Below are 21,639 nucleotides of genomic sequence, written 5' to 3' on the forward strand. Positions count from 1 at the left end.
AAAATAACTAGAGATTGTATAGTTTATTTCCATTTTGAAATAAACTACATCTGCTTTAAGGCTGGGGAAGCAGTTGTTGGGAAGATACTTCTTTAGTATGTGGTCTACCTAAATATTTGCTTACAGAAATGTGCCTACAGCCTGCTTAATCTGTTTGGCTGCTTTCCAGGAAAGCCAAGTCCTACGTGAAAGCTTCGAGGGGGGGTGAATTCTTTATTTAGCCATCAGAGTGGAAAACCTTCTGAAGCTGTAATTGGAGCCAAGTATAATAGTTTTCCAATACAAAAATGAAATATAGAGAAGTTTCTAGTTTTATTAACTTAGTGTCTTGTCTAGGATGTCTTACTGGTAATGAAAGCTTTGGATGACTTGTTTTCTGGAGTGCTTCGTATCCTATGGCCTTGAGAGAAAGGCCTTTAACTGTGGTTTGTTTGCATTGTGTTTAAAATTCTAGTTGGATGACTTACCAGAGAATTCTCCCATCAATATAGTCCAAACTCCAATCCCCATTACCACCTCTGTACCAAAGCGTGCAAAAAGCCAGAAGAAGAAGGCCTTGGCAGCAGCACTTGCAACAGCTCAAGAGTATTCAGAGATAAGCATGGAACAGAAAAAGCTCCAGGTGTGCAGCACCCTCAGCCCCCCAGCAGTTGGGAAAGAGGAGTATTATCAGTCACCTGGTGCTCCTCTTCTTCCCAATAGTAGTGATCTCTTTGTAAGGATGTTGCAGGCACGATTTCTCTGTATTTATTGGCACGTGATGTTCCTGTTGTAGGAGGCTTTATCAAAAGCAGCTGGAAAGAAGAGCAAGACCCCTGTTCAGTTGGATTTGGGTGACATGTTGGCAGCTCTTGAAAAGCAGCAGCAAGCAATGAAAGCTCGTCAGATCACCAACACCAGGCCCCTCTCATACACAGGTATCTCTAATCTGCTTGACCATTGCTACGTGCATTTTTGTCAGTACAAATTTGATTGATCTGGGCATCTTAAATGTTGGGGTTTTTTTTCTGTCAAGGTTTAGTTTTTGAATATAAGCATGGTAAAAACCTGGAAAGTGGAGGGATTTTTACTGCATTTCTCAATAAATTCACCTGCCTATGCCATCTTCCTCTGAGCTGTAGTAGGCAATGGGGAAAGGCCACATAGAACACACTAAATGTCTCTTAAAACATCTGCTATTCAAAACTCAGGATTCATGCCTTGAGGGGTAATTCAGTGCTGAAATAAATATGTGAAAAGAACTGGTTTAGGTCAAACTAAATGTCTACTAAAGATATTGAAGTATTCTTTGAAAGCAGCTTAGAGGGGATACCTGTGACCATGACACAGAGGGATATCTCTCTAGGATATTCTTCCCATCCCTGCTGATTACAGCTCTTGGCCTCCTGACCCAAGGCTTTCTCAGACTAAATTTCTTTCTGAAACTGTCCATCATTTCTGTCACATGGTTCTACCATCCATAATATCCAATGGCAGTGAATTCTAACCTTACTACATCCTATGTGGAGAAACTCCTCTTTGTGCTCTGTTTTTTTTTTTTTGGTGTGGGGTTGGTGTTGGTATTTTTTTATACCCCAGCTCATAACTTTGTTAGCTTTCCTAGCCTTTGTATTACAAAGACTGAGCTGTTACTCCCTGTTTTCCTCCTCTGTGATTCTTCTGTTTGTCATCTCTGTTCTAGTCTGAAGAGTCCTGGTTTATTTAATTTAGTTGTGGAAGCATCTCTTCTGAGAATCCACATTTCTTTCTCTATACTTTTCTGTAGTTCTGCTTTATCCTTTTAAAAATAAGGAAGATCAGACATACACAGAATATGAAGTTATAGTTCAAATATACACAATGACTTGATTATGTTTTTCTATTTCTTCGTCAATAAAATATTAAATCAGCTTTTTTTAAATGCTTACTGACAAATACAGAATTGACACTTTTGCAGTTATCCGTTATAACCCACCAGTCTCATTCCTGAGCTCTTGTACGTAACCTGGAGTCCATCGTTATGCACATAGTTACCATGGTCCATCTGGTGTGGGGCTTCATTTACCTGCTTGAGTTTCAGCAGTGTTCAAACATTCATTCAAGTTGGCAAGGTTATATCAAACAAAGCTCAGCAAAGAACTGTTGCCATTTCCTTTGGAGACAGCCCTTGTTTTATCCTCTTTCTGGCAGAAGATACACTTAACAACATGCTGCACTCTCTGCACTCTCTCATCTGTTTGGTCCTGTCAACTATTCAAGTCTTCAACAATGAAAAATCAATGCTTGGATAAATATTTGCAATTTATCTTATCATAATCATCTAACCAATAAAGCTACACGTAGTCATTTGAGAGAGATTCCTTACTGTTTATTAAAATAATTCCTGGAATCCATAGCTTCCTAAAACATGAGGCTAAGTTGAAGAAATCTTAAAACCATCTGGAAGCAACAATATCTGATGATGTAATTTTCCTGTCATTATGAACTGCTTTTTTTCCAAGGAAGGAAAATGTACTTAGAGAGTTCATCAGTGGAAATTCTGAAAACAGTGTTGAAATAAAGCTGACATGTCTTTTGGTGAAACTAATATCTATCTTGTATTTAGTTGGCAGTGCTGCTCCCTTTCATACCAAAGAATCTGCCGGCAGAAAGTCCTTAACAAAGGGACAGCCATCTATGGGTTGCCTTAATCCTTTGGATTCGACTGCCCCGAAAGTGAAAAGAGGAAAAGAGAGAGAGATTGCAAAACTGAAACGTCCTACAGCACTTAAAAAGGTAAATGTGTTGGCATTGGAGTGTTTTGACCCACAGTCACATCTCAAAAATAAAAGCTGATATTTTCTTAGTTGAGAACTGGTTTCCATGAGCGTAGGGCAAGGGAGTTGTGAGCTTCTGCCTCTAGTTCTGACAAACTGATGTCCTGTCCTTTGGATCTAGGCATGCAACATAACTTTTATACCCCCATAATTAGTTGAAGGTGATACAAATCCATCTCAATACAGATTGCAAGGGTGTTTGTGTTTTTTTTAACTATAAGCACTATTACACATGGGAAAACTTTGTTTTCGTGTTGCTGATGCCTAGTCTGTAGTGCAATGTAGTATGCTAACTTAGGCTTTTCCTACTCCTTTTTATGGAGGTGAGTATAGAACTTGAAGTAAACCCACGATTTTTAATTGAGTAAATATAGAAATAACTTCTTGAGTATATCTAGATATATATGCACTCATAAAGTAGAGATGTACACAAAGAATAGAGTATGTATGGAAATCAGAAGGTAAAATACAAAAAAGGGAATCCTAAAAATGCAAGTGTGAAAGCCTTTTTCTGACTTGCCCACGATCTGAATTAGAGGAATTCACACCTCTCTATTAAGAAAGGTTTTCTAAACTCTTTGGGGTCAGTGCCTTTGTTGCTGTTAAACATCACAGTAATATCAGTATATCCATGGCTACTTAGCTTTGCGTGGTGCTTTCTTCTGTAGAAAGGATTCTCCTTGAGAGAATCTTCACAAAGATGACGAGTGTGGTTGCACAGGGTATCATTTTCACAGGAATAGGGATGAGGAATTGTTAATAAGTGAGTATTATGTGTCGGAAAGAAGCTGTGACAGTACTTTCAACAGTTTAAGTATTACTGATGTAGAAGTGTGTCAGTGTTAAGTGTACCATCTGTAAAATGCAGTGAAATAATCTTTGTGATCCAAGATGAAACTGCTGTGATTTCAGGGGGGTTCTGTCCTGGCATGACTAAGAAGGTTCAAAACAACTCACTCAACTTTGTGTCATGTTCAGTCAAATGGCCACTTTCTTTGCCAGTATCTGTATAATTTTCAGATGCTGATGCCTGTCGGTTTTGTTCCTAGATTATTTTGAAAGAGAGGGAAGAGAAGAAGGGCCGTTTATCAGCTGACCACAGCCTTTTGGGTTCTGACGAACAGAAAGAGGCTCATATAAACCTGACTGCTGACCAGTCCCAGGAGCTGGCCTCTCAAGAAGGTTGGTCTCTATATCTCTGAACTCCCATTGCTCCCCCTCTCAGTTGTACTAATCTGCTTATTTTCTTATTTTGCCTTTCTCTTTTATGCCACACAGTTTATTGACGTTATCTTTTTAACTTTGTTAATATTTCATAAAGTTAAAAAAATCTTCTAAACTGCCTTGTCTGTCCCTCAGTTGTGGAAGGCTTAGTACAGTGTGGGTTCTCAGTACATAATCTCCATACAGCCTTTTAATCAACTTCCCAAGTGCATGTTCCAAACAGTCAGTTTATAGCATTTTTGCTAAGTGAGCAAAATGTGACCTGTTGTCAGCCATGCCGTGTAATCACAGTGCTTTCTAGTGATGAGCATACTGAAAGTCTTCCAGATCTGGAAGCTGCAAACTATAAATAAGGTTTTCCAGTTGGTTGAACAGGTTGTCAGTCAACTGTGATGTCTGGGCTGTCAATTTGCAGAAGCAACTCTGAGCAATGGAGAAACTCTGAAGAATTTTCCATGTCTTTTAAACACATTTGGGGTGGTGGGGGAAGGAGGAGTCTGTCAGGATTCCAGATGTACTGTTTTCTAACTTTGCTCCTGAATGACCTGCTGGATGTCACCTGACCGAAGTGGGAATATCTAAATATTACAGGAATAAGTTAGTTGAATATTAGATAAGTAGTAAAGAATTACTAGAAGGAGTTTTGTAGAATTTAGACAGGTTTTTCCTCCTGTTTTATTAATTCCTCAAACTAAGCTTGAGATTCTTTTAATGAATACTCAAATATTACTTATTTACCCAATCCATACTGAGTGGTGGGTGTGTGCTTGTTTTGTTTTCCCCCCTCTCTGCTACCCCTCTGGGGAAGGAGGTTTAGAGTTTTCAAAATATAATTTGGACAAAGTAAGGGAGTGATGCACAGGAAATGTGATTCTGTTCCTTTCACATTAAAAAATGCATTTGTCCTTTATAATGTTTCAAAATTACCTTTCAGAAACTGGATTGAGTATGCCCAGTGATACTTCCCTGTCTCCAGCAAGTCAGAATTCTCCATACTGCATGACCCCAGTGTCCCAGGGGTCACCTGCTAGCTCTGGAATAGGCAGTCCAATGGCATCTTCTGCAATAACCAAGATTCACAGCAAGAGATTCAGAGAGTAAGAGTTTTGCATTATTAATATAAATTCAGGGCTTGCACTTGAGTCACCCTTGTTTAAGTGTGGATAGACTTAGTAGACTTAAGAGCTTAATGAACATAAGCTTCCCTTTTAGAAATAGAAGGTTCTGCAAGCATTTTCTTTTTTTTTCCCCTAAATGATTGCTTGTGCATGTTTGTATACAAATGTGTGTATATATGTACACACGTTCACTTTAGGTCTTTTGGTTTCCACAGCAAATAAACAAGGTGAGAGTATTCTCTAAAAAATATTTTCTTAAAATGTATGCTTTGGATGGGAAAGGAAGGAATACTTAGGAATGCTGAAAATACTGTAGTAGTGACTCTTAATATGTATTACGGCTTTATTATTAATATATCCTTATAAAGTATAAATTAAGAAAAAGATTAGTGGCTTGGGGCACTTATTGGAGTATGTGTTTGGGGTTTTATATTATTTTAGATTGGCTTCTTGAGGTAAGGGATGTTACTACAAATAAAAACGTTTTCAGGATGTATTTTTAACTTAGAGTTTGCAGCTTGATTTCTAAATCCTTTTAAAGATCTCAAGGAAATCTTAATAACTGTTCTGAGGAAGTAAAATTATTTTTATTTGAAAAAGGCTTTGTACCAGTGTTGGTTATATGCTGTGCTAATATTTGTGAGTTAGCTATGCTGACATGTGTGACTGTTTTTGGCATTGACAGATACTGTAACCAAGTTCTAAGTAAAGAAATAGATGAGTGTGTGACTCTCTTACTGCAAGAGCTTGTCAGCTTCCAGGAACGGATTTACCAGAAGGATCCCATGAGAGCTAAAGCGCGGAGAAGACTCGTTATGGGGTTGCGTGAGGTCACTAAGCACATGAAACTGAACAAGATCAAGTGTGTCATCATATCTCCCAACTGTGAAAAAATTCAGTCCAAAGGTATAAATGATTACCAAGAGGTGCACTTCAGCTGTTTGCAGTTTGCTTGTGCTGATTAGGAGTGTTAATTAGCAAGGTTAGAAGCATTTGTTGCTATGTGTGGTGTAACACTTCCGGACTCCAGTTGTGTAACTGCCGTTCCACGTTCATTCTGTTCCATTCTGTTCTGGAAGAAACTTGTTCGTGAGGGGTGAAAAGCTTAAAGAAAACTAGAGGCTGTAGAACAGACACACTCTGTGTGACACTTCATTCAGTCTTGGGCACGCCTGGAGTGCCGAGCTCTGGATGCTGAAGTGGAATGTGAATTGGTTGGTGAGCCAACCAACACATCCTGCCACAACCAGAAATGTGAACAGAGGTTTGCTGAGACAGGAGAATAGCAATGATCTGCTCAAGAAAAGACCTGTGACATTCTGGTTTAATTTGTGTGCAAGACTAGTAGAGAGTACAGAACATCACCTTTGTCTATACTCACTATGCTGGAAATGTACCGTGTTATCCTCTGGGGCACGGGAGCTGCTGATGTGTGCATTGAAGTTTTACTGACTAATTACAGCTAAAGTGGGTTAGAGAGTTCTCACACCATAGGATGACTTTAACTGACTAGGTGTCTTTTGAAATTGGTTTCTTCAAGGTGGACTAGATGAGGCTTTGTATAACGTGATAGCCATGGCCCGGGAACAGGAGATCCCCTTTGTCTTTGCCCTCGGCCGCAAAGCCCTCGGCCGCTGTGTCAACAAGCTGGTGCCTGTCAGCGTTGTGGGCATCTTCAACTACTCAGGTGCTGAGGTGAGTAACTCCCATCACATAAACGGCTGGAGTAAATAATCATGTTCCTTGTAGTAAAGAATTGGAGCACACCTAAATATATTATTGATAATAGCCCTGACCTCACTAGGGTGTGTTTTTCTTTGAAATTCAGTTTTTATAGTACTGAAAGACTGTGCTTTCAGTCACAACACCTCTGTAGCTTTCAAACAGAAATGTCATCTGAAGTTCTCTGGAAGGTTTAAGATACTGTTACTTTTGCCATCTTAAAGTATGTCCATCTTGTCGAAGTTTAGTGAACATAGAGTGGTGGTTTTATTATTTAGTACAGAGGAAAACTAATTTTTAGTTGAAGTTCAGGTATTTGGTGTTAATAATCTTGAGGCTCACTATATGGTATACCTTTGACTAAAAAGAGTAATTTAAAGTGAAAATTATTAGTAAGATCTACTAATGCTAAAAAGTGCCTTTGTTCTTAGGACCTGTTTAATAAGCTGGTATCCCTGACCGAGGAGGCCAGGAAAGCCTACAGAGACATGGTGGCTGCAATGGAACAGGAACAGGCAGAAGAAGCCCTGAAGAATGTCAAGAAGGCACCACATCACATGGGTCATTCTCGTAACCCCTCTGCAGCAAGTGCTATCTCATTCTGCAGTGTTATTTCTGAACCCATATCTGAGGTGAATGAGAAAGAATATGGTAAGTCTGTTAAAGCTTCCCTTTGTAGCTGAGGGTGGAGTTTTCCAAATGCTGTTTACTGTGAAATGTAGCGAAAAATGCAATATTTCCTACTAATTTACAGTATTTTACAATTTTCAGGGATAAGGGAAAATTGGTTAGTTTTCAGTTAGCTTCATAAATAATTTTTTTCTCTGAACTATACAGAAAACTTTAATTTCTAATCCTCAGAAGTGTTGTAGCCATCTAACTCTCATCAGTGGAGGTGGCTTCTCCAGTTTCATTGAACAGTTATAAAACTGGTACCAAACACAGAATTGATTATATGACTGAGAAAGAACTAATGACAGAGTAGGAACTAAATTTTTGAGGTCTCTGAAAATGGGACATGTAGCTTAAATTTTTAAGCTTGAGATGGTGGTGAGTGTTTCTAGTGTGAGCACAAGGTGTGTGAATTGATTGGTTGCTTAAGCCCAAGTTACAGGAAAATAAAAGGAAGAAGACTTGTTTAAAGTCAAAGTCAAAGGACTACTCTTTTTAAGCCTGAGAGTAAATTAAAGAGACTACTATCTTCTTAGTGAATTCTTTTATGGTATCTGAAATTCATTTCAGGTGTTGAATATTTTTTTAAGTAATCCTTAAATGGATGACTTAATGTGGTGGCAACTTTCTGCTTTTAATTTATGCTTGAGAGTAACCGCTTTGGCTACACTCAGTTACATTTGGAGCTTCCACAGTTTACAAAGTTGAAAATTTGTGCTACTCAGTTTCCTGTGAAAGGTCTGGTTTAGGGTACCGTAAAAACCCAAAATTATTCACAGCCCTTTCTGTTGTCTCTTCTTTTACCTTCTTTCTATCTTTTCTGATAGAAATTTTTTTAGCAAGCATAGAATAATATTAAAATTATTGGCTCCCATTGCTATTTAAACAATGGAATGCTCAGGGGAAATATCTTTAAATACAAGGAATTGATGTTTCCTACTTAAAATTCTTTCAAAACTTTTAGAAACAAACTGGAGAAATATGGTGGAAACATCTGATGGGTTAGAGACCTCTGAAAATGAGAGAGAATCCTCAGGCAAGACTGCAGCACCAGAAAAAGCTGGTAATGGCCAAATGGAAAAAGCCACTCTTAATAAACAACCACCTCTGGCTGCAACTGGCACTACCTCAGCAACAAATCATGGAAAATCCACACCAGGTGACAAAGATGAGATAAAACCAGATGACAATCTGGAATGGGCCTCACAGCAGAGCACGGAAACAGGATCACTGGATGGCAGCTGCCGGGATCTCCTGAACTCCTCCATGACTAGTACCACCAGTACCCTCGTACCAGGAATGCTGGAAGAGGAGGAGGAGGAAGAAGATGAGGATGATGAGGATTATGCCCATGAACCAATTTCTGTAGAGGTTCAGCTCAACAGCAGAATTGAATCTTGGGTTTCAGAGACCCAGAGAACTATGGAGACGCTTCAGCTGGGGAAGACCCTGAGTGGTGCTGAAGAAGACAATGGAGAACAAAGTGAAGAGGAAGAGATAGAGACTTCTGAGCAGGCTGATCCCGGCACTGATGGGGAGGAATGGACAAACGATAAGCACGCAAGTAACACTCAACATAAACCCACCATCTGCAGTTCTTTGAACAAAGAACACACAGATTCCATCTACATGCCGTAAAAATAAGCAGGAGCTCAGGAACTTTTTAGAAGTTACATTAAAACTAACTGTTGTAAAGGTTGCAGCCATTATTTCATATGCTTCATCTCAACATTTTGCACTGTTAAAACATTTAATACGTTTATTTAATTCACAATATTTTTGTAGCTGTCTGTTGCTTGTTTGATTTAAAAACTAGCTTAGCTCTTAATCAGTATCGATTTCCAAGATTAGAAGCTGTGTGGAAAACTTGTAAGTATTCATTTGATCTTTTTTTAAAAGAAAACATCTTTTAACTGACCAGTTTTAAGCAAAATTCTTTGTTTAGCTTGTTTTCAAAGAGATAAGGTACATTAACACTGACAAATTACCAACAAGTCACATTGGTGGTGTGGTGTTTGTACCAGGCCTGTCAGTGTACTTGGCTATGAGTTTCTGGTCCTATCTAGAAATACAATTTTGATTCTCTTTCAAGAAAAGCTAGAAAAGGCCATTTGCAGTCCTAATGAGAATTAAATAGTAGAGAAATTGTGTGTGATTCTTCTGCTAAGATAGATGCAGCTTTTTAGTTGATCTTGGTGAATGCATCGTTAAAAAGATGCTGATGGCTGAGATGGCTACAATAAGCTATAACAACTTTGATTCCAGAAAAAACTAAACCAGAGGGATATAATTAATGTTCTGCAGTTTTTTTACAAGGTGGAAATACTGCATTAAAAAAAAACAGGAAAGAAAACAACAATTCCCCATTCTCTCAGCAGTTGCTGTCTGCCAAACCACACGAAGTGACTCATTAACCATAATCCCTATCCAGGGCTTTTTAGTAAACTGATGACTTCCTCTCTCTCTCCTGTCACTTACCTCAGGAATGCTGTTTTGCATATTGTATTCTGCATAACATTGCAAAAAAGCAAGAATAATCCTTTTAACTGCAAGTGTGAATGATGTGGTGGCTCAGGGTATCTGTGCGTTCACCTGCACGTGACCCTGGCCAGGGTGTATCTTAGCAATTCTTACTGAGAGTGTGGCCTCTTTGTCTGTTCTTGCAGTTGTAGCAGCTTTAGGAGTTGACCTCTGGAGCAGAAAAGGAAGTAGTTATCCTAGGAAAGGAGGAAGTGCCCTGTAGTATGGGGAGGTATTTCAGTGGTTTAGGGGTAAGAGACAAAAATGTGCCCTCCCTGGAACATACCTGTTGCTAGAGAATTGTTCTGTGTCTTGTTCCAAATGCTGAAGGGAAATGCATTAACTGATAATGAATTCATTTCAGATTGAGGATGGAGCGTGTCTAAACCTTGCATGTCAAGGAGTCTGTTTTCCATCTTTGTCTGGTTTTGGCAAGGGATGTTCTGAAAGTGAAACTGCCAACAGCAGGAGCTTCACTGCGAGAGCAGCCAGAGAGTTACTCACATGAACAACACTGTCTTAGCAAACGTGTTTCTTTTAATTCCACTTCATTTTTCTTGATCACTCGTATGAAAATGCACGAAAGGCCTCTGGGTAGGCTGAAAACCACAGGAAATGGATATCTGAGTTAGGTGTTTAGTCCTCACTTAGGAATATGGGACCAACGTTCATAGCACTAGTGATGCTGGCGTTTAAAGTTGCACTGGGAAAATTAGACTCCAGGTTTAGAAGTCATCTAGCCCTGGGTTTTGGGATGAGAATAATAGAAACTGTGTATTATGTAAATAATGCTTTGATAGCTCTAGGCATAGCAAATGCTATGTATATAAGCAGTGTAGAGCCGCTAGGACAACTGGCTGTTCTGTCACGTTCTTAGTTCCTAAATGTAACCTCCCTGGATGTTAAACGGGCGTTTCATAGGAAAACAAAGACTAAGGAATGATGCCTCTTGAATGTTAAACCTTTTGCTGTCTGTATGACAGAGTTCTACTGTCTGTAAGTTTTTAAGAGTCTTTGCTTTAGGACATGACAGGTGTTTGAACTGCTGACAAGCAAAACTTGCCCTTGGATGTGTAAGCACAGCCCGGCAGGAGGGAGATCAGTGCGTACACTGAGGGCAAAACTTCGCCACAACATCAGAAAACAAAGGTGTTTGTAGTTTCTCCTTTTGCTTTCTCAGTGCCAGTGATTCAAATAACTTTTGATCTTGAAGTATTAACATCAAAGGCGCATCTTTTTATATATCTTTTCTGAACTTGGACTGTCATTTTAAAGTTTTCTGACATTTATATCAAAGAAGTCTTGTAATATTGAGCCCGCTATTTAACTGCAATTTTGCTACAGGTTTAATAGAGTTCTTGAAGGTGATACAGCACTTATATCTCTCAATTTGCCAGCAAATAAGGAACCAGTCTCTTTTTAAAGTGTGGCAGATCACCCTTAGGGGAGCAAACTGAAACTAAGTAAAGGAAACTGGGTTTAGTGCTTCCTTTTTGATAAGCTGGGAATGAGCAATAACTGAGAATGAAATTGCAATTCCTTTGGGAGTGATCCATTTGCATCTGAAATTAGGGAAGTTCCTTGCCACTTGAAGCACTTGAGGAGAGTATCTCACTGTGGTAATTTTGATTCTATTATCAACAGAATTTAAAAAGAAAGCATACAAATGTTTTGCAATACCAAGATTTTTTTTAAAAAGTAGCTGAATTTCTATTTCAGTATAAAAGTGTGCAGTTTATACAGTTGTTACTGTCCCCATGAGAAGATGTTTCTGTAGTTATAGGTGTATAGATATTTTTGTTGTGAAAATGATTATTCGGGAAACAAATCTACTTTTCTTAAGGCATTGTTTATAGATTTCACCACTTTATCTGGTAAAATAAAAAATGGTATCTGTGGTAGGGGTAGGGATCTTTAAAACTGATAGAGGTGGCTATGTATACAACCTATTTATATAAATACTCTTAAGTATCTCTGTCAATAATAAAACATGGATTTCAAATACGTAAAAGGGAAAAATTTTAAAGAACTTCTGTCCTTAGTTGGACCAAGTAGCAGCGTCTTAGTAAGGTTAAGGCCCTGATCCTTCTAACACATGCTTCAGAGTGTTAGTGCCACTGGCTTGAGCTGTGGCCTGGTTAGCTGCTTAAGTTGTGTGCAGGTTGTTGTAGGATTGGAACTAAACAGTGACAGAGGGTATTGACCTGTGTGTTAAAAATCCATTATAGAAAATGTTCAGTACTGCACTTGTTGGTGTTCTTCTGGTGAAGATGGGAGGTGTCTTTATGCTCATTTGGGTGGGTGGGAGCTTACACAGTGTGGGTCTGTCGAGTTCTTTAACGCAAAGTTCAATTTTAATAATGTTACTTTAAATATGTATGTAAAAAAAGTATTATTGTTTGAAAAGCTGCTGTTTGCTGAAACTGTCATTAAGTATTTCCTGTGAAGTTGTGCCAACTAATGAAACTGTTGAGTTGATTTCAATGTCAGCCATTTAAAAATTAGTCATGGCAATCTAACAGAACAAAACCCAGCAAAAGCAAGCCATAAAAAACCAGGACTGGGGGGTTTCTACTCCCCCTGCCACACACAGAATGTCTGACCCAAAACTTCCTTGCCAGTGAATGGTAATGCTGAAAATAGAAACCCAGTTGGCACAGCCCACCTTCTAAATGTTCATAATAGTTCATATAATTTCCTTTTTAAATAGATTGTAATAAGAAAAGCTGTTTAATCTTAATGTATTAAAATTTATAGTAATATTTAGGTTAAAGCAGTAGAAAAATCATTATAAAATACAATATGAAGGGTTTTGTTCCATTTCTCTTTTGCTGTATGAAGGATAACTGTTCTGTCTACCGTACTTTTTGGAGTAATAACAGCTTTTTTGCACTATGTAAATACTAGTGGGGGATCCTTCCATAACTAATAAAAATGATTGTAGAAATTTATGGCTTTATTACTGTGATGTTTGCTCGTGGCTTCTCAATCCCGAAGTGGTTTGGAAGGGCTGCCCTGGCTCTGCAGGTGCTGGGAAGGGTCCGTGTCACCCTGTCTGTGGCCACAGGGTGGAGGAGCCGTGTGGTGGCTCCACCTCTGGCTGTGGCACCTCCAGTCACCGACAGGGAACGGGCACTGGGAGAGGGGCTGAAGCAAAAAGCAGGATTAGCTGAGGATTTTCCACAGGGATCCCAGGTCCCTCCTGACACACACGATCTCAGTGATGACCAGAAAAATATTATAGAGAAAAACCTCCCCTTTTTCAGAGACCATGGGAGTGAATCAGGTCCAGAATATTGACTGGGAAATAACATTTTGCTTAAGAGGAAAAGAGCGAGAATAAGCACAGGTACCTCCACAAGCTGGGGTTTCTCACATGCTGCTACTGGATGAGAATTTCTGGTGACCTGCCCTTATTGTTTGAGTGGTGCATGAAGTCACCCCTGGAAAATAACACCAAGTTCTCAGCACGTTGTCTCCTATTCTCTAGTAACTGCTCACACTTCCGTGGCTCTGGTAACAGTGTCATTAAATGGTTTTGCAACTCCCACGTGTGAAAATATTTGTAGCAATTCAGAAAGGATACAGCCTCATCCTGTAATTCTGAGTTTTCTATTTATGTGCCTTAACTTCATGTTTCAGTTCTGTTATTGCACTTGTCTTCTGGTGAAAGTGCTTGTTATTAACCTCACTTTTAGATGCTGTGACTTACTGTGAGAATTACTCCTTACATCTGGGTCTTGCCTCTGTCTTCTCAACCTGATACAATTTTTGGAAAGTACAAAAAAAGTGGGTGATGATGACAAAAAATTAGTCACCCCAAAGCCTTACAAACTGAATTTTCTTTCTCCCTCTTTGTTTCTTCGCTATTTAAAGAACACTGACCTTGAGCGAAGTTCTTTGTCTGTTGAAAAGGTTTAACATTTTTTGTGCTTCTGCACGCACAGAAGAAAAAACTAAAGCTCCTCCAGGAAGCACAACCACTGCCTGTGCTCTGAGAGCAACCTGGGCTCTCCCACTATGGGATTATAGGGATAGGGCTGGAAGCTCATCAGTGTGTGTCTGTAATGTGCAGAAAGACCACACAGTCCGTCAAACGACATTCAGCAACAACAGTGACTTTTTGGGTGTTTAGGATCACTATGTGTAAAAGCTAGGGCTTCTTTTAAAAATAGGTTTTTGTTGCTGTTATTGTGGGTTTCTTTAAAGCATTATTGGACAAAAACAACCACCCCCTAAGGAGATGATGCAGCTGAAGACTGTTTAACTTTTGGGGAACAGGGACAGGGAAAGCTAAGGTGGGGAGGTACTTCTTGGCAGCAGCTCCAGCCCCGGTGCCCTCAGAGCTGTTACATTCCCGTTTTCCCCTGGGACTGGGGGAGCTCCCGCGGGAGGTGATGTGTGTGGGAGGTGTCTGTCTGGGCACTGCTGAGAAGGCCCAGCTCTCGCCTGTGTTGTTTTCCAGGGATAGGGCTTTAATGAGGAAAGAGGAATTTCATAATCATGTGACGCTGATAACAGACTTGGTTTTGCTGAAGAGAAACGGGGGAGGGGGCACGGAGTGAGCTGCGTGTCCCACGGTGACCCGGGTGGAGCTCTTTGTGCTCGGGCTCCCCTGGAGGCTGTGGCAGCACCGACCCCTCCGGCAGTTCGGTCTGTGTATGGAGGGGAAGCAAACGTGTGTCCACACCGAATTTAAAACAACTGTGCTCCTTGTGCCTCTAGAGCAGGTTGCTCATTTCTCACAGAGTTATAAAGCAACACTAAATGCTGTCACTCAAAACTTGTGGGGGTTTATACAGTTTCCACAGAAATTGTCATAAAAGTCATTCTGTTGGGTGGCATCTCTTGAAAGGGAGATGATTTTTTTTTTTTTCTTGGGAGGGTGAAAACCCCCCACTAACCATGCCTTATTCAGAGCACTAAACTCCCTATAATGCCTTTCCTGCAAGGGAAGGCTGCATTTTTCAGGTGGATTCTGCCCCTGAGGGTACTACTTCAAGCTCTTGGGATTTTGTTACCTGCACTGAGATGGTAAGTGCCCCTTCTGCCCTAGTCTCAAGGTCTAGGTGAGCACTGGAGAGGTGAGGATGTTTGGCAAGAAAAGCTGTGAGTAGCAAGAACTGGGAGAAGCTCTTTGTAAAGCCTTCTTTGTGGAAGAATGTTGGCTGTAGGGGAAGAGAACAAATTAACAAATAAAAATAATTGGGAATGCCTCCATATCAAAATTTCCTTTCTGATTTTTTTTTCCAAGTTAAAGGCAACCAAGGAGGGAAGCAGAAGATGCTGTGAGGGTACATCTTTCAGTGTTTCCTTGGGTCTCCTCTGCTCACCTAAGGAGAAAATGGGAGAAGTTCAACTCTGTTGTGGGATTTATTGTTTTCAAATACGTGCTAGTGGATTGCCTACAAAAATATAACTTCAAGCTGAACTGCAGGAAGGATAATCCCTGCCTGTTACCACATGGATACCAAGCCTTGTGATGCCCCTAAAGCATGACTGCTTCCCCCTTCCTTTGGAGCTGACAGTAGTTTGGTGCCGCTGTTGCTGAAATTTGTCTCGTGGTGGGTAATTCTGCAGGGACGAAGCTTTAGGCTGAAATTTGTGTCCCTCCTGATGTGGGGCTGTGCTCAAAGCTGGAGCCAGGCAGTAGACACTTAATCTGCTGTTGCTTTCAACACTTTGTGGACCAACAGACAGGGAATGATGCTGGGTTTTGTTCAGGGGCTCTTGGCCTCCTTGCAGGCAGTGCTGAGCCAGGCCAGCAAGTGCTGATGAACCCATCTTTGGGCTCTTAGGATGCAGCTCTGCTTTCAGAAAGCAGCAGTTAGGGCAGCACGCTGTTTTCTGATGGCTTGCAGCTCTGATGTGTTCAATATGTCCTTGTTGAACCTGCAGAGGTTGGCACCATCCCCCTCACAGATGGGACAGCTGTGGCACGGGAGCCCCACACGGTGCTCTCCTCCAGTGTTCAGCTCTCGCTGCTTTCCCTCAGAGATGCAAGAACTGGCTCTGTGCTGGATCTTGGGCAACCTTCAGGCTCTGAATTTTGGGCTCTTGCAAAGGACTCTCCAGCTCATTTCTCTTCTCCTGTGCTACGGGACTGTCCTGGTGGAAAGGGCAAAGCCCAGCAGTGTTTGGAGGAGGGGGTGATGGTCTTGTCAGGCAAAGAGGAACTGAAAAGGGAGGTCATGGAGCACAATCGGCTAAACCCTCTTGCACACCAAGCTGGTTCCTCCCGCTCCTGCTCAGCCACAAGGATGTGCTCTTTGCCCAGGTGGAGCAGCTCTGTCTCCCCCTGCCTTGTCCCGGTGCAGTTCTGCGGTCCCGGAGCTGCGGGTTTGGGCAGAGCAATGTTGCTGTGAGTGGTTAAACTGGAATGAACTAAACACAGCGCGGTGCCCAAGAAGGGAAATTGCAACTTGATTTTCACTCACCCTAAGACGTGTTTTCTGAGATTAGCACTTCAGAGCTAGAGTAGTGATAGTCTAATCTCTGATTCTGCTTTTGTATCCAGCCTTTGTCTTCCTCAAACCCATTAGCTTTGATCTCTGTTTTCAGCCTCAGCAAACCCTCTCTGATTCTCCTGAAAAGTAGGAGGGACTGCAGTTGTCAAATATATCTGGTTTTACCTCCTTCAAAATAAGGGGTAGGAGATAAAACAGTGACACTGATGCAATATGTGGGAAAATAACTTTCAATTGAAATAAAACAGTTTCTGTGCATGACTTTCACTAGTTAAAATAAGCTGCTCCCGGACTTCCCAGAGGTTCCTGCCACCACCTTGCTGGTTCTGGGATTTTTCTGCCATTCTGCAACACTTGGCTGATTTCTGCCAGTGTCAGCCAGGCATGTCAATGAGGAAGGAAGGCAGATCAGCTCTGTGCACCTCAGCGTGAGTTAACTCTGCTGTTGCTATTTATACAGAGAAAAAAATCCCCTGTTCGCTCTGGATTCTGACAGAAAGGCCAAGCTGCAAGCAGCACACAACAGCTTCCTCTGGGCTGCTGGGAGCCTGCAGCTGCTTTTCGGGTGTGCTCTGCAGGTGGGCGGCAGCTCCTCTGTCCGTGCTGCCCCCGCCCTCCCGGGGTGAGGCTGCTGAGCTGCTGCTCTCTCCTAAATTGGTCCCCAACTCCCCGTGAGCTCTCCTGTCACCAGACGTGTGCACCTGTCGTGGCCTCGGTGCTGCACACAGAGGGTGGGGTGGTGGCATTAATTTCCTGCTGGAGCTGTGACCCCACAGCCCCAAATCTGAAATGGGGTTGCTCCCAAGGGTGCCTGGCACTGCTGCTTCCTGCCACCAAGGCTGCCTGTGGTGATGCTGGAGTTGTGGCCGCTGCCATCTCTCCTCCTTCTCTGCAGCTCTTTTAGAGGGGTGTTAGAGGTGGCTGTGGCTGGTTAGCTGCTCCTGCTCCTATGGAATGGTGCTGCCCCATCAGTGTGGTTGCACCTGCCAAACTCCTGCCCCCTGTGACCATAAGTGAACAGGGGCTGCTCCTAAAGGCTTTTCATGCAGCATATTTGGGGCTGTAAAGAGGGTGTGATGGAAGGTTTGGGTGTGATGGGGCTGGTAGCATCGATTGAGGGACATTTCAGCTCATAACTGTGCACCAGAAGGGCATTCCCATGTACCTGAGAAAACACACCATCACATGTCAACAGGCATGTGAGGGCCAAAGTGACTTTTCCCTGTGTCTTGCTGGGGTAGCAGCAGGTGGGTGGGTGGAGCTGGGGCAGCTCCCTGAGCCCTGAGTACTGTGGGCAACTGGGAACTTGAGCTGCGGGCAAGAAACACAGGCTCCTTTTACACAGCATACAAGGCTGTGGGCTCAGTTTCACCAGTGCTTAAAGGAGCTTTGTTCTCTGTGCTGGTTAGAGGGCTGATTTCCCAGTATCTTAAACAGAAATCTTGTTTTTAGCCTTGAGAAAAAAAGCTTTTTAATTTACAAAGGCATGGTATTTTTCTTTTCCCTCCTCTCCCTCCCCACAATAGCTACTATTCCTTGGACAATGCCCCTCTTTGCATCATTGTCCAAGGGGGTTCTGCTCTCGAGCTTGTATTTCTTGATCGCTGCTGAAAACAGAGCTTGTCACAATTGCATTTTTCTCTGGAACTTGCAGTGAAACACCAGCTATTCCTCACCTCCCACACTGCAATCACACTTGCCGGTGCCTGCGAGCAGAGACGTGCAGACCAAAGCACCGGCCTCCCTCGCCTCTCCGGAGGAGCCCCCCTGACTCCCCCAGCACCCAGGGGGGCAACAGTGCTTTGTCCAGGGGGCAGCAGGTGCTGGTGCCACACAGAGCTTGAGACACGGCTTGTGGGTGAAGGACAGGCTGCTGCATTAGTATTTGTTTTTCTTGAGAATGTCCCCTTTCCCCACACAGGTTTAAAGCCTGTCCCATGAACCCTTTTCACCTGCCAGCTCTGTCAGCTGCAGTAGGACACAGAGGGGTTGCATCTCCTGCAGGGCCAGCAGGGCCCCCACCTGCCTATTTTCTCACTCACACAGGTAAGGAAGGCTCAAATTGCTTCCTGAGGAAGAAGTAGCTGGTGAAGGACATGAGGACCACTGTGAGCTGAGACAGTCCACGGCCATGAACTAGTCTGACCCAAGCCAAGGCACAGGGGAGTGTCCTGGTCACCAAGTCACACTTTCCTGGTGCCCTCATCTATGCCAAGGGGCTGCTGTAAGGCAGGAAGACCCTTGCTTCGTGCTCAGAGAAAAGGTAGGAAGAATGGCAAGGCTGATCTTGCAGGAAGAGGAGATTTGGTTTGTCTGTTCACATGTTTTTCATGGCAGTGAAAAGAGAAATCTTGAAGGTTCCCCAAGAGTGGGGCATCAGCATCTCCCCATACACTGGTCCTTGTTGTCCCCTTCACGGGAAGCACAGCTGGCACTCCCCTCCAGGCCCTCCTCCTCACCACTGTGGGCTAAATGGCCTCCCCATCTCAGGGGTTTTTTCCAGCCATGCTGATGTCGTGTTCCAGCGTGGTATTGAAATGAAAGAGTTAAGAAAGAAGAATATTCATGCTAAGAGAGTTTCCGCGCCTTATGTACAATCAATAGTGCTGCTAATCACTTCTGAACATTTTCTATCCTTTTGTGCTCAAAGCCATCATTAAAGCTTCATGAGAAATTAGTCACTCTTTGTAACTTGTGGCTGGTCCAGGTTTTGCCTTTGGGTTTGATTTTGTGAACAATCTGAAGCATCCTCCCCAAAAAGGGTTGATTCAAAAGCAGCCACTTCCTCTTTGAGCCACATTTCACTGACAGTCTGGACCAGACTTTTTTTCCCTACTGTATTGTAGCAATTATTGCATCTTTAGGATTAATGCTACCTTTTATACCAGAGGAAAAAACCAGCATGGCTGAGTTGAGCTTTCTCTATCTCTCCAGCTCTCTGGCTGTGGTTTTCTCCTCCTGTCACAGGCAGGGCACTGGGCAGCACGGCCTCTCCTCATCCACCAGCAGCTGATTCACAGCTCTGAACGCCGGGAGAGAATGAGGCCGGTACCACTGTGAGCACAAAATCACCAGTGAAAATCGAGCGAGAGAAAAGGCCTCAGCTCATGCGGGAAGCGAGGCCCTCGTGCCGGTTCTCCCCTCCCGCCCCGACTCCCGTGGTGCCGCATTTCTCTTCCCGCCGCGCTGCCCCACGTGTGGGAGCCCCACACGGAGCGCAGGTGACGTGCTGAGGGCCCTGGCATTTGCACGGAGTGAGATAAACCCGGCTGGCCGGAGCTACCCGCGGTGCCTGAGAGGGGCAGGGGCTTCCCCCGGGGCTGCCGCTGAGCTGCGAGCAGGGACGAGCCTGCCCTTTCCTCGGGGCCGGGCGGGCAGCGCGGGGGGCGCCGCAGCCCCGGCTCGGGCTGAGCTGCAGCCCTTGGCCCCGCCAGTGCCGCCGGCGGAGGAGGACGGGCAGCAGAAAGCGGGTTTGGGGGGATTTTGGGGGATTTCGGGCGCCACCCGAGGGTCCCTCGCGCCCCCTCTCACCCCTCCCCGCGCGGAGGGCGCGTGAGCCGGCGGCGGGCGCTGATTGGCTGCGAGGCGCCCCCCGGGGGCCGCCGGGCCGCGGCCGCGCGCCGAGCGCCATTCACGGCGCTGCCCGCCCGCGCGCGCCCGGCCCATTCACAAAAACTTCATTCATAAAGAGCGGCGGCGGCGGCGGCGGGAACGGCCCGGGCCCGGCGGGAACGGCCCCGGGGGCGCGGCGACACCCGCCTGTTCCTGGATCATCGCGGGGCCGAAGGACTTTTCCTGCAGGAATTAGCGAGACCGACGCCGCTCGGTGTTTTTCGTGGGTTTGCGCCTGACGGCGGGGCAGGAGCTGCAGCGCAGGGATGCTCTTCGCCTCTGGGGCAGCGGCGGTGGAAGTGCGGAGAGCTGGGCACCTTGCGGGGTTCATGCCGGTCTGAAAATACGTTTGAGCTTGTAGCTCTGTTGCTGTGCTTTGTGTGGAATATGCTTGAGCTTTCGCTGCAGCCAGGACTCGGTAATTAATGAATGATGCTACAGCTGTAAGTCTTCAGAGCTAGGTGGGATTTAGTGCCTGGCTTGAGGCAGGAATGAAGGCAGGTTTGGATAGCGACTCGTCAGCTTAAGCTGCTGTACCACTGATGTGGTTTCCCGTTCGCTGCTTCTGTTACTGCTTACAAAATGCCAGATGTCCATGCAGTTTTCAGCCTTGTCCATTGAGGAAAATAAACCACTTAAGAGGGAGTCAGCAAAAATATCCGATAGGTTTCTGTTTTGAAAATTGTTTGACTTGCTTGATTTCCATGTAAATTATCTACAAGAGCCAATTTATGCAAGAATATCCGGTTACAGACCTGCCAAGGCTATGAGAGAACGCAGCCAGCAGAGCCTCGGTGGACACGTCCTGTATGTAGGGTTATTCAGACATCCAGGAATGCTGCACAGGGCTAAGTACAGCCGATTCAGGAATGATTCCATAACATCCCTAGACGAAGGTACACAAAATACGTCCTTAAACATCAAAGGTTCTTCCTCCTCGTCCCACTCTTCAACACCTAATTTACTGACAGAAGATGTCTCCTTGGGGCCACAGGACACCTGCACCACCCTGTGCACGCTGATCCCCCGGATGGCGAACATTAAACTTGCCAACCCATCAAATCTGCCGGGGCTGAAAAGCTTCTGCCTGGGAACAAAAGAGGTGCCACGAATTAAACTCACGGAGTGCGTTACCATCCCGAGCAGCCCAACCTCGCCCGAGATCAGCTGCCTGGCGGCCTCTTATCCACAGCCTGACCTGGATAAGCTGGTCCTCACCCCAAAGCCAGCAGGGGACTGCGCTGTGCGGGGGGCTGAGGAGGCCGCTCCTGTGGGCAGGCTGGACAGGAGCCTCACACAGAGCGATGAGAGCACCTACACCCAGGAGCCAGGAACGACCTACAGCGTGAGGGTGAGTACTTCTCACAGAGTCTCCATTCTCTGACAAAGCAAACTGCTCAGGGGGCTGCTGGGTGACCTCCATTTTCCGTCTCCTGGAGTCAGTGCCCCGAGCCACTGAATTCTCCCGTGTATTTCCTGTCTCCTGATGTAGGTAGGGCTGGGATGTGG

The 21,639-nt window shown here is 44.0% G+C and overlaps 2 protein-coding genes across 3 annotated transcripts in view; both read left to right on the plus strand.

Annotated features, from left to right (window-relative positions):
• Positions 1 to 13,002, plus strand: part of SECISBP2L (SECIS binding protein 2 like) — a 29,879-nt gene extending 16,877 nt beyond the window's left edge. For both annotated transcript variants that reach the window (XM_027888961.1, XM_027888962.1), the window contains exons 10-18: positions 455 to 622; positions 776 to 917; positions 2,585 to 2,754; positions 3,845 to 3,977; positions 4,954 to 5,116; positions 5,823 to 6,043; positions 6,678 to 6,832; positions 7,291 to 7,510; positions 8,496 to 13,002. In XM_027888961.1, coding sequence (XP_027744762.1) covers positions 455 to 622; positions 776 to 917; positions 2,585 to 2,754; positions 3,845 to 3,977; positions 4,954 to 5,116; positions 5,823 to 6,043; positions 6,678 to 6,832; positions 7,291 to 7,510; positions 8,496 to 9,169 — 2,046 coding nt within the window. In that variant the 3' untranslated portion in view covers positions 9,170 to 13,002. The remainder of the gene's footprint in view (positions 1 to 454; positions 623 to 775; positions 918 to 2,584; positions 2,755 to 3,844; positions 3,978 to 4,953; positions 5,117 to 5,822; positions 6,044 to 6,677; positions 6,833 to 7,290; positions 7,511 to 8,495) is intronic.
• Positions 13,003 to 20,237: 7,235 nt separating this feature from the next.
• SHC4 (SHC adaptor protein 4) overlaps positions 20,238 to 21,639 on the plus strand; it is a 32,228-nt gene continuing 30,826 nt past the window's right edge. Inside the window, exon 1 of the mRNA XM_027888987.1 lies at positions 20,238 to 21,481. Within this exon, the coding sequence (XP_027744788.1) occupies positions 20,897 to 21,481 (585 nt within the window). The 5' untranslated portion in view covers positions 20,238 to 20,896. The remainder of the gene's footprint in view (positions 21,482 to 21,639) is intronic.

The sequence above is a fragment of the Empidonax traillii genome, unplaced genomic scaffold (genome assembly GCF_003031625.1).
Source record: "Empidonax traillii isolate 1590-97213 ecotype Southwest subspecies unplaced genomic scaffold, ASM303162v1 scaffold248:size1534464, whole genome shotgun sequence".
In the NCBI taxonomy this organism is placed as follows: domain Eukaryota; kingdom Metazoa; phylum Chordata; class Aves; order Passeriformes; family Tyrannidae; genus Empidonax; species Empidonax traillii.